Source organism: Colossoma macropomum, unplaced genomic scaffold (assembly GCF_904425465.1).
Source record: "Colossoma macropomum unplaced genomic scaffold, Colossoma_macropomum, whole genome shotgun sequence".
NCBI classification, from domain to species: Eukaryota; Metazoa; Chordata; class Actinopteri; order Characiformes; family Serrasalmidae; genus Colossoma; species Colossoma macropomum.
This window is the reverse complement of record NW_023494790.1, coordinates 24,721,787-24,734,107: the sequence shown is the minus strand read 5'-3', so window position 1 is coordinate 24,734,107 and position 12,321 is coordinate 24,721,787. Positions and strand designations below refer to the sequence as shown.

At 40.7% G+C, this 12,321-nt stretch overlaps 1 protein-coding gene across 1 annotated transcript in view; it reads right to left on the bottom strand.

Annotated features, from left to right (window-relative positions):
- Positions 1-12,321, bottom strand: part of atrnl1b (attractin-like 1b) — a 115,868-nt gene that overhangs the window by 77,729 nt on the left and 25,818 nt on the right. Inside the window, 7 exon segments of the mRNA XM_036572753.1 lie at positions 39-176; positions 399-617; positions 5,590-5,772; positions 6,864-7,077; positions 8,567-8,754; positions 9,779-9,911; positions 11,634-11,752. Of these exon segments, the coding sequence (XP_036428646.1) occupies positions 39-176; positions 399-617; positions 5,590-5,772; positions 6,864-7,077; positions 8,567-8,754; positions 9,779-9,911; positions 11,634-11,752 (1,194 nt within the window).

Here is a 12,321-nt window from a genome sequence, read left to right as displayed (position 1 = left end):
CAATGCTCTCTGTTGGCTAAAGGTGTTAAATCACTGACCTTGGCATTTTCCTCCATTGGTGGGGTCTCCGTGATAACCAGGCATGCAGGTCTCGCAGTGTGGGCCAGTAGTGAGGTTGCGACACTGCTCGCACACACTACCGTTCACACATGTGCTGTGGCCGTTGCACTGACATGCTGCAACAGAGAAGAGGAGCTCATCAGCACTGCAAACACGAGAATTAGTCTCCATGGCTATTCTACAAATGTTTTATATTAATTCACACACATCTGTTCCAAGTACACATATTGCGAGTGAGATGCTGAGTATATCAAATGACATTTTGGGGGTTCACTGTTCGAGGGTTTGGTGGCATGACGAGAAATTGTGTGTGTGTGTGTGTGTGTCTCCATTCTCACCAGGGCACTGGATGAAGGCCCACTCATAGCCTTTCTCCTTGGGGCAGAGCCCAGTGTCCAGAACCATGTCCTGGCTGTGTTTAGGGGGGTTCTTCATGGGGCCACGGTATGAGCCCTCCACGCACTGCCCCCTCCCTGTGTTACTGGGGTCTCCACACCATCCACAGTCTGGCTGCTCCAGACATTGACCACATGTCCGAAAGCCAGAGCAGTTCTGAGCTGGAAGGAGAAAGAGTGCAAGAGAGAGAAGAGTACATTGAGAGAAGTTTGAGATTACAATTTCAAATTCTAAAACTGAGGCAAGTTGACTATTTTGTCTTGATTAGTGACTTTACCCTGTGGTTAAGTTGCAAAGCCTTAAAGTTATGCACTGTGTATCTGGCTTCACCCTGTCTATATGCCAACACTTCAGTCAATTTTTGGATTCTCATCAACAACCTAAGCATCTAACACCACCGAAGCCATGACAAAAAATAACAATAAACACGTACACACAGAATGCTAGGACTACTACTCTTCAAGTAACAGAAATGTTTAAGTACAATGGACAGTTTCATATCATATCTTGTTAACTCTTTAACAAGATCGTCAACGTTATCACCAAGCTACTGCTGCTGTATCTTCACTATCACAGCCTAGTTTTAATACTAGTTATAGCAGGTAAAGTAGTTTAGTTTAAATGGACATTTGGAGATTAAACATTTAGGTGACGTGCTTTTTACTGTTTGCTGATAGTTCCTTCAGTTAATTCTTAAACTTAAAGCTTAACACTAAATATTAGTGGATTAGCCTGTTCACCACGTGTTGGGGTAGTTGTCAAATAAAGCCATGTTCTTACACAGTGTCACGTTCATTATGGTTTTGGGACTTTTATTTCATATACACAAAAATCGATACCAATTTGTGACTGCAAACATGCATGCAATAGTGAGATCCTCTATGTTTTTCCTCCACTAAGTTGGGCTGTGCCGAAGTATCCTACTTTAAAAATAAGTGAGTGCCCACTATAGGAAATGTACAGCCTGTATAAAAATCTGATTATAAGATTTTGTGAATCATTTCAGAATCTTTCAGAATTGCAAAGCATCAAAGAATCGATTATTTTTCCCCACTCTAGCAGAGCTATGGGTAGAGATGAGAAACAATTTCCTTCTGTTTAAGGAATCATTTTTGCATGTCAAACATTCGAGAGGCACAGACACTTGCTAGTCACATTTGCCGAAACTCCTCATGGAGAAAAGTGGCTGTACATGCTGAGCACATCTAAAACAGCCCCACCCTCAACATCAGCCTCTCCAGCTGATTTCTCATCTAAAATCATGACCACATGCAAGTCCAGACAACAGCAGATTCATATGGCAGCAGAGGATGGGGAAGCTAAAAAGACAGAGAGAGGTGACACCAAACCATCTGACAAACAAGGACAAAAGGCACAACCACTTGTCCACACAACCTTCAGCAACATGACAAGTGTCTGTGCTTTTTGTCCTTGTTGTTCATCATCGCTTTTGTTTCACCTCTCTCACTCTTTCGTACTTTCCTTGGCAGACTGAATACACATCACACATCCATCAAAGATGACAGTAGTAGGGTCACCATACACAAAACAACTTACTCGTGTAACTTTGCTTCTACTACTCAAAGCCTGGAAGGGGATAGTAAATAAGAGTAAAGCTGAAATAAAGACTTCAACAAATACTCTGTCCCTGTTTGTAATTAACTGAATAAAACCAATGTGATAAATCTTTTCCTAATAAAATTAAAAGGCAAAAAGGCATACCAGTGAGCACTAAATGCTATGGCATTACAAAGAACAAGAAAAGACATAGTAGCTCAGGCTACATCACGTTATTACTATATTTAAAAACACTCACAGTATGTGCTTTTATCAGATACAGTATACTTGTCACAAACACACTCTGCTGAGCTGTCCATCCAGTCTCGCTCATCCAGACATGCCCCGACAAAGACAAAGTGCCTTCCAGGCTCCAGAAGAAAAGTGACATGCAGGAACAAATATTAAAAGGGGCACTGACAGAGGCCTGAGTTGAGAGGAGCTGTGGAAATGGTAAATAACCATCACTCCGCAAGATGGAGAGAAACATTTTGGTGACAAAAATGTTTCCCCTCAGTCAGACAGATTTACAGACTCACACCACCCACTTCTGGCTGAGAGATTTTAATTCATTTTCCATCAGAGTGAGCATAATAGCGCTTCTATCAGTGAATGGAGGGACTGTCATGCACACACACACACACACACACAAGCGCGGTGTCATTGTGTCCGCCGTGAAATTGTCTCTCTGTCACTGAGAATAAGAAACATGAGACATTGGGAGCTCAGCTTGAGCGACTCCTGACGACAGAGGACCTCCAACATCTCTTTACATCTGAATGTTCAGAGATACTTTGCAACTGTGCATGAACAATGGATGACAACCATTTAGTCCAACTTATGCATTCAGTAATGGCTTTTATTTGTAATTACAATAACCAGATTGTGGTGTATTTGGATACCCCAGCAACACCTTCAAGGCCTTCTTTCTGGGAGATCCATGGAGAATCCTTCTCCAATTAGAAAAAAAGGAGGGTTCATGCTTGTGGGTTTCTTTTATTCAGGTGAACCAGCGCATATCATGAGATCCCATTCAAAGATGGCCAGGAGGGAAATCTAAACATTTAGGCAGACAAATTGAAACACTAATTACACATTATGGGCAGATTTGAAGCCAGCCGGTTTCACTAATGAGAAGCAACAGAGGAGCTCTCGTCTGAGATAGAGACCTCTTCAGAAGCACATCCTGATGACTTCGACAGATTTTTGACGTAGTAAGATGTAAAGACTAGGGGTACAATGATACATTCAGCTCAAGTTTTCATACTATTCACGAAACTGAGTTCACAACACTTCTATATTCTCACAGCAATTTGAACAAGATTTGAAAAATAATTACCAATGCCAGTGTGCTATCTACTAAGGAGACTAAAATAAGGAGTGTGATGTAGGATACTGACTGCACAGGTGTGGATTAAGCTGACTGCGATCTTTGGTGTTCAAACTCAAGACGCAATGTTTCTTTTGACCAATCAGCGACCGTCATTAGTCAGTGATCAATCCATAACTGGCAAGCCTAAAACTGGACACAACCCATCAAAACATCAATTATAAAACAGACAGTTCCAGTTCTGAAATCTCACTAGCCAATTTGGAAGCCATTCTAAATAGGTGACATACCTAGTACTGATGGTGGTGTCAGGCATTAGCAAATATAAGAAATAAATGGCCCAAACTGTATGAAACAAAGATCACAGCAAAACCTGGGTTTGTTTAAGCAGAGGAGGCTGAACACTACATGCTAATGACCATATTATCAAAAATTAAAAATTAGATAATATGAGCGGAATACACAGTGATGGGCTACTCCAGGTTGTAAAGCTATATTTATTGCTCATTACTAGCCCAAGTTAAAACGAGCATAAATGGCATGACTGAGGCTAGTTTTATTTCAAAACTGTTGTCTGTCATTGTGCTTGTGGATGTTTACTTTTGAACTGGAACACTGTTGTAGTTGTGCCATCATCCTCTGGCAAAGTGGTCCCAAATGCCACTATTTACAACTGCGTGGTTCATTTTGTAGTAGGCCTATCCATCTCATTCCTCAATTCGAATCATAACACTGCCTATTCAAATAGGGACTCTTGTTTACTGGAAATAAAATTTGCCTATTTTTAACAGTATCATTGATTGAACAACTGTTTATTTGTCAGGTAACAGTTAATCGCTGGCACTTCTAGTTCAAACAAGTCCATAGCATTAGACAACAACATAAACAGAATACAGCTGGTATAACCTATTTCTATAATGCACGCTGTCACATTGTGCAGTTTATAATGAGATAAAGCCATATCTGATAAAAAAAAAAAAAAACACTTTTCAAATCACATTTTAAAGTATATTAATTGATATATTTGAGTGTACTACCCTCATGTACTGACTTCATTCGATTTGTTGTTGTAGTGATAAAAAAAAGAATGCTAAAATCCAAAGGGCTGAGATTATTTCAGCAGCCCAAACCACATACCAGCATACCTCACAGCATGCAGAATGCAAAATAGAGCATATATCATCAGCCAGTGAGATGTGTTCAACAGCTTCTATGGCTGATTGCAGCTTCGCTGTGCTGCTCATTAGTTGCTCAGTAAACATCTCCAAGCGAAAGTTTGAGGTATTTGCTGACTAAGGATGCATTTATTGAGGTTTAATTTTTAACTTAACCTATTTTTTTAAACAGCTTTGGTAGCCATTTTTATTTTTTTTGTAAAATCTCACACATTGGAATGTTCTGAACTCTGGCGAAATGCAGGTTATATGGATCCAGTCCACCAATTTAGCCAATCTTCTACAGCTTTTTTTGGAGACTGCATCTAAAGCGTCAAACATATCTTCATCTTTTTCATGGTCATTCTGGACTATTTTGCTTGGTTTTTAACGGTGATGAGACGAGATCCATCAGAGCACAGCCCGAGTTGTAGATTGCCTACCAACATGGCGACCTGGCTTTCTTAATGACGCAACCAAATACTATGAACACACTGTTACAGCCCTACTACGCACGTCAACCTAGGTGTGTTGACAGCAGGAAACTTTGGGGAAAAAAACTGCCACCTTCTGCCACAAAAGGGCAGCTGCAACTCCAAATTAAGTTTCTCCTGTGCAGACAAAGATCAGTGTGAGCTCTGGAGCTGTATCTGTCATTGTCTGGGCTGTACTCCTGATCATGATGTCTCTCCTGTGCAAAGCTCCTGATGCACTGCTCATTTCAGCACAGCACTGAGGCCATCACTCTTCCCTCTCTAATACATTTACAGTCAGTCTCACTTCAGACACCATCAAACACTCAAAACACCCTGCACAGACAGCAGCCGTAGATTGCCATCTCACTCGCTCCAACAGGAAATCACATCTTCACTTCATACGTACTTATATTTTTTATTCTTTTTATTTGACTCTTTCTGTACTACACGCATTCCACTGTTAAAATACCTACTGACATACTTGGCAAAAAGAAAAAAACAAAATGAAATCACAACACAGTCGTACACGTTCAGCATCCTGTCCCATCTTGCGCACACTCTCCCAATAACACAAGTACACATTACACTAAAATAGTTTAGCAGGCGAAACACTCACAAACACAGTCTCCAGTCTGCCACTCCAGGCACTGGCCATAGGGGAAGGAGATGACGTAGGCGTTGGAGTCCACACAGCGCTTGGTGCTGCCACACCACATACACTCAGTCGCCTGGCTAGTACAGTTCTCACAGGTGACGTGCAGAGAGCAGGGAGTCTTACATGGACGGGCATTCCGGCTTTCTGTGGAAGCAGAACAAGGTCCATATTAAATATCATAAAATCGTTTCAAAGTCTAAATGTGGGGGAACGGCTTCAGGTACAAATCTAGAATGGATTTGTTTAGAATTGTGATAATGGGTAGTTAAGATTTCAAAAGAAATGGAATGAAATCAGAAAAACAGAGCTAAATCAGAAAACCCAAAATGTAGTTAATTCAGGTTCAAAAATTCAGGTTTCAAGTTTTAAGATCTTGTAATGAGAATGGCTGGGGACAACCATGAGAAATGCTGAGCTAAAATATAGGGGGGGTGTAGACTCATTATGGTGGGAAAAAAACTGAGGTTGGAATTTCTAAACCAACCCAACACCTTGAAGGCAGCGCTCACATGGCAGCATGGCAGGCACAACATGCTGGTCAACATTGTTTGCCAGACAGCATATCTGTTGTTAACCCATGGACATAAGAAGTAAGCATAGCGGAAAACTCCCCCCTAAAAAACTCCATTTAGCATGTAGATGGGTGTCAGTTGCGCAATTCCAGCAGTTAATGACAGCATTTCTCTAGCTAGCTTGTTTTGCCTATACTCTGGACAGTAAAAGAAGAATTTGGGGGTAGGGTTTTAGAGGGGGCATACCATGTTTTGCAGCACAATCCATCACCAAAAGTTTAACAAGTTGGTCCTGACAGGTATTCTCATTATGAGATCGTGCATGACTGTGTGATTACTACTGTTTTTGCAATACAATCCACTTTTGTCCACTTCAATAGGTAACAGCACTGTACAGTGTCAGATGCCATTATCTGACAATTTTAGATTATGTAGTCAATTTGAGATTATTTAAAACTCTTTGTAGTTTAGGGCAAGTGTGTTTATGATGCCAATTCATGGCTATAAGTTTCTGCTACCTGGTAACTACACTTGTGATTCCAGTACAAAATTGAAGTAAGAATTCAGCAACCAACATGTCTTTGCTGATCAACTACACTAAGGGTAAGTGACCAAACTACCACTTTAATGGAGGTGGCAAAAAAAAAAAGAAAAACAGAGAAGCCAAAATAAAAGAGTCAAAGGGTGTGAGGCTGAGTGTGAGGGACAGCGACGAACACTGACCGACTCCTTTCTCGCAGATGAGTCCATCAGCGTTGGCATTGCAGGGGTTGGCCCTCAGGCCTGAGACTTGCGCTCTCTCCAGGTAGGCGCAGAAGCCTGAGTCATTGGGCTCCCCGGGCAACCACTGCAGAGACGTGTTAGTGAAAGGAGAGTTGTCCTCCCAGCCCCAGTAGGACACATTAATCTTCCTCAGGCCCACCCAGGGGGACAACTTCTGCAGAAACAAACAGACTCAGGGGGTCAGGAGCCATCATGGAGAAAGCAGGGGACACTGCATAACTGCACATGGTGCAGAGAGATAAATAGACTGATGGCAAACAACAGGTATCTGTTCATTTGCACACACTCTCTCTCTCTCTCTCTCTCTCTCTCTCTCACAGACACACACACAGAAAGGCTAGAAAGATGACTGCATTAATTTAGGAATGTTAAAAATGACAATTATACTCAATAAAGTATGGACTTTTTTTTTTGGTGAAATAAAATGTTTGGGTTATTTTCAGAAGTAAAAATGACCCCAAAAAGCTTGTATTGTTTTATTGTCTGTATCGTAATGCTGTGTAAATAATATATGTAGTCAAATTTTTGGATTCAATGTATTTTTATGTTTAAATAATTCTTAATCTGTGTTAGGGAGATTCTAAAACAGCAAACCAAATCATGGCCTGGGACCAAAATTAATCTTTATTTGCATGTTAGGGTACTAATGAGCATGCTGGCCATTTTTGTCGCAGTGTCCGAATCATGAAAATTAAATTCCAAAGGGATTTCATACAGCACTTGTAATTTCCAGTGAACACCACAGTTCACTATATCAGCTGAATATATCCCAACGTGCATTGCAAGTCTTTTGGTACTAAGTAGTAGACAGGCAACATTATTTTAACAGTTGCCAGTGAGCCACTGAAAACAAAATTTAGCAGAACCCTCCACTCTCTGTAGAAACAATGTATAAAAACAGCAATTACAAACAAAGACCCTAATGCTGAACGTCACATAATAAAAATACTAACTGGTAACTGACAAGCACTGCTACATGAACCAAGAATGAAATGTTCACCATAGTCAGGTTTTTACTTTTCCATGTTGTCTGTGCTTTTCTGTTAACTGTTACACTCATATTATATAAGTATGAATAAGAACCTTCAGCCACCTTCAGCCTCACCAGCAAGTCATGCTGGTTTGTTTATGATAATGGTTCTTTAACTACAGGGACCCAAAAAAGTCCACATTTTTGCTCTATCCTTATGTGTTTTGGTTGGGTTAGGTTAGAGCAAAAACCTAGAGAATCTGGGGGTCCCTGGTTTATGCAATTGATGAGTACTGATGAAGGCTGATGATGAAAAGGTTCCAAATTCATTTACTTCTTATTTACTTATTCATTTATTCTACTGCTATATGGTAAACTATACAGTCCTCACCTATACAGCACAATACCAATGAGGAAGAATGGATCCATTGCAGTTACATCCATGGTGAACTGTAAAGGTTCATGATACACTGAACCATTCCCTAAAGCAGTGGTTTTAAATCGGTTCTCAGGGACTCCCAGACAGTCCAAGTCTAAGTTAGTTAAGTTGGAGCAAAAATCTTGACGATTTGGGGATCCCTGAGGACTGGTTTGAGAACCACTGAACTGAACAACTAATCAAATAGAACCATTATGAGGTCACAGATGTATACTGATAACTCTAAACACACACCTTCTCCTGCTGTTGGTACTTCTGCAGCTCCTCCAGTATGAAGTCCACTTGTTTGGCAGTAGAGAGGGAGGCAATGATACCACCCAGGTTCTTACAGTAATGTCTGGCGTTATCATAGCTCTCTCTGCTGGAGTTGATGCGCAGGCAGGCCTCTCCCACATGACTCCAGCCGTCTCCACACAACTTAGCTGTAAAGGGACAGGGAAAGGCAGTCAGGTGAGGCCCTGGAGTATCGTTCATACAGTTCATCAGTTCAGCTCACCTAAAGCCATTTCCTCTCACTGTGCAGTCTTGAGAGCTCACAGCATAAAACTCCACATAGTGAAAATATGAACATCGGCTTCTATCAAAAATGAGTATCAAAACAAAACCAAATCCAAAACAACCCAATTGCTAATTCAGGCTGAGTGGCCAATAAATTGAATTTGCATAGCAGTAAGAGTGCACAAGTAGATTGAACAATTGTATAAATTTACAATTCATGGGGGGAGAAAAAGAAAGTCTGAAAGAAATGAGTTCAACTTTCCTCAATCTAATTGCCTCTTTAGTCAAGAGTTGGGCTCCCGAGCACCACTAAAGAGGTTTTACTGGGAAAATCAGAGACCCAGAGAGCAGACATAAGCAGCTCTGAACACAAAGCTAGTCATCTCTCATAGCATACCGGCCTCAACTATCCTACCAAAGCAGAAACACCACTCAAGATGTTAGTCAGCAGAGACCCAGTTTTCATAAAAAGTGCACAACAAGCTCTCGACCCATTTCCCTGCCAGAAGAGCAAAAATGCATGCATGCAAGTGTGTGTGTGTGAGAGAGAGAGAGAGACACTGTCATAAGCATCAAAACCAGATCACACACAGAATACCAACAATTCCTAAGAGGCCAGTGAGGCATGAAATCTGAATTATGTATCAGATATTGGCATCATTTCTTCGTATCAAACTCAATATCCGGAAAAAAAGATTTCCTCAGGTCTATTATATGGTCTCTCCACCAGGAATTGGGGCAAACAAAGCCTGTACAATTTCACAACATTGAGCACAGTCCACGAATATATCAAGACAAATAGATTATTTCTGTATGTCCATTGTTGAGACTTTGAACACTGCAAGTAATTAGATCACATACCCATCTTTCAGGTAAGGAGATGAATGTTAATTAAATGATTCTAAGCTAACATGATCTAACATCTATCTGACAGCCTGGGCACCTTACCAGGGAGGGCGTGGCATTCATGCTGCTGGTGATCCCATTGGCAGTTGAGATTTAAGGAGCAGCTCTTGCAGTTGGCCAGCTTGCTGCATATCTGCTCATTTCTGATGGAGCATTTAGTGAAATTTTTCACACTCTGCAAGAAGAGAACACAAGCAAAAAAAACACAAATTAACACAAGAGTTAACACAAACGTAAGGAACCACATGTAGGCCCACAGTTCTTAACAACATAACTTTAGAGCTGGCCCAGATAGCATTTCACAGGCTTTGAGTACTCATTAGCGGTTCCCAACGAGTACTCGAATTCCTTTTCACAACAGGGCCTGGGAATGGATGTCATGGTACACTGTATTATGGAATCATTCTGCCACACTGGCAAGCTTTGTTTATATGCTGCAAACACTGACATTCACTGCAAGAGCTTAAAGAGATTTTGGTTTTATTGTGTTTTTTTATCCCTGTGCTTGTCATACTTTGTATTAAATCAAATGTTTATCTTAAACTTCAGAGGAAAGCTAAACAACTATATAATGTTAAAATTAGAATTTTTTTGCAAGTTCTTTTAAGTAGGTCACAATTTTTAACCTTCTGGAAGCCCATGCACATTTACAACTGGCTTTTCCCTCAGCCATCAACAGTTTACACTCAGTTGACTTACTGAAATCAGTCATGCAGTCACTGCAGATTAAACATTCACTCAGATTCTGGCATATTTAACCAGTGAAATTCATACGATCTTTGGTTTAACTTGGTTATTGGAGTATTTCACCCTCAGTCACATTGGGGAATTTCACTCAGTCATGAGCACATTTCACCTGGTTTTGGCATATTCCACTGTAGGCAGCCTTTCAGCATTGCTTGCCTGGCTAGTTAGCAAATGACACTACTGCTGTACTGTGCACTATTAATCCCCAATAAATCCAAATTATATCACAAGTATCTTAAATTTACACTGACTATGGACTGGACTGGAATGGACTGCTAACTTTGTGACCTAAGTTGAAGTTCCACGGCGAGTAAAGTAGCTTTGATAAGCAGACAAATCTCATTGAGCAATGATGACCTGGCGAGTTATTTCAGTGTTTTATAGTAAACTGATATATACTTCCAGCCATGCAGGTCTTACAGGAATCAGCTAAACTGATGAGTTATTAGCTATCTCTGTCTCTCAGGTCTACGTCTCTCTCTCTCAAGTGACAGAGCATGCACTCAGCTTCTTCACCTGTATGTTGTTAAACAGCAAAATCTAAATCCAAATTAATGTTTATATTTGTGTAAACGTTGTTTTCAATTGTAATATCTTTCGCTAACTTCTCTTGCGACAGTTGTTCAAAGAAAAGGGCTGACTTGTGAAATCACAGAGGGAGAGCGCTCAGCCACCTATTACACAGGTATAACATGGTTTTTAGTAACCCATAACATCCATCATTAAATAACTGCCATTTTCTTCTAGCCTTATGATGTTTTCAAAAATGTTTTGCTGAAATAAGCCTCTAAATCTGAAAACTGTCAGGAATCCACAAAGGTGTTTTACAGTTGTAGCAGGGTCTAAATGTTTACAAAAGACAAAGCTTGGGAGTATTAAATGGAAACAAATACCAACATAATGAACAACTACGGGTATTCTGATAATTTAGGCCAGCTCTACATAACTTACAAACTAATTTCATACCAGTTATTCATTAATTCATAGTAGTAATTCAATAGTCAGGTTCAAGGTGACTAAAGGAATAACAGGTCCGTTGTGTAAGGAATTAATGTAATAGAAACATCAGCATTTAGAGACTGGCCTGCAGTAACACAGTATAAAACATGTAAGAAGAGTAGTGTTTGGTTCCCTCTACAGGACTACTTACAGCAGTGCAGTTACTGAGGGCAGAGATGCATTTCTTGTCATCGCACCACTGACAGCCATTAGTGTTAGCAGTACAACTGGTGCAGTCCGAGAAGCGGTGACACCTCTCATCCACCGTAGCTACATGAGAAATAGATGGAGTGAGACAATTCCAGAGGAAGAGAGAGGAAATGATGACGATACAAAGTGAGAGAACGTGGGTTCAAAAATGATTAATGCAATGCTGCTGTCAAATGTGCATTAGTCTTAATTAAAACATCCTCAAATAACTTCAGAGAGGACCTGCTGGAAAACTTCCACAGGAACTGCTTAATGTCTCAGAAGTTGAAACAAGGTACGATATAAACATTCAGCACTTGAAACGCCCTGCTTTCCTCTCCATTTACGTCCAATCAGCAGCCGTCAAAATGCTGGCCTTACATAAAGCATCAAAGCAGCCCCCTCCACCTCTCTCTCGCTCTCTAGACAGCCTTTTATTCAATAATTAAGGGACTCTATGTCCCTGTTTCACCACGGAAAAACACTCCTCATTTCCCCTCTGCTGAATTTAAAGGTCTTTCTCTGAGCTCTGACAGGGACTTTTCCATTCTAAACCACAGGTTGGAACTTAAAAGCAAGCAATTAGCAGAGATTAGCACTGCCACCGCACAAACAGAGCCCCTTCACAAAGAAGTACACGTGTACCCTGT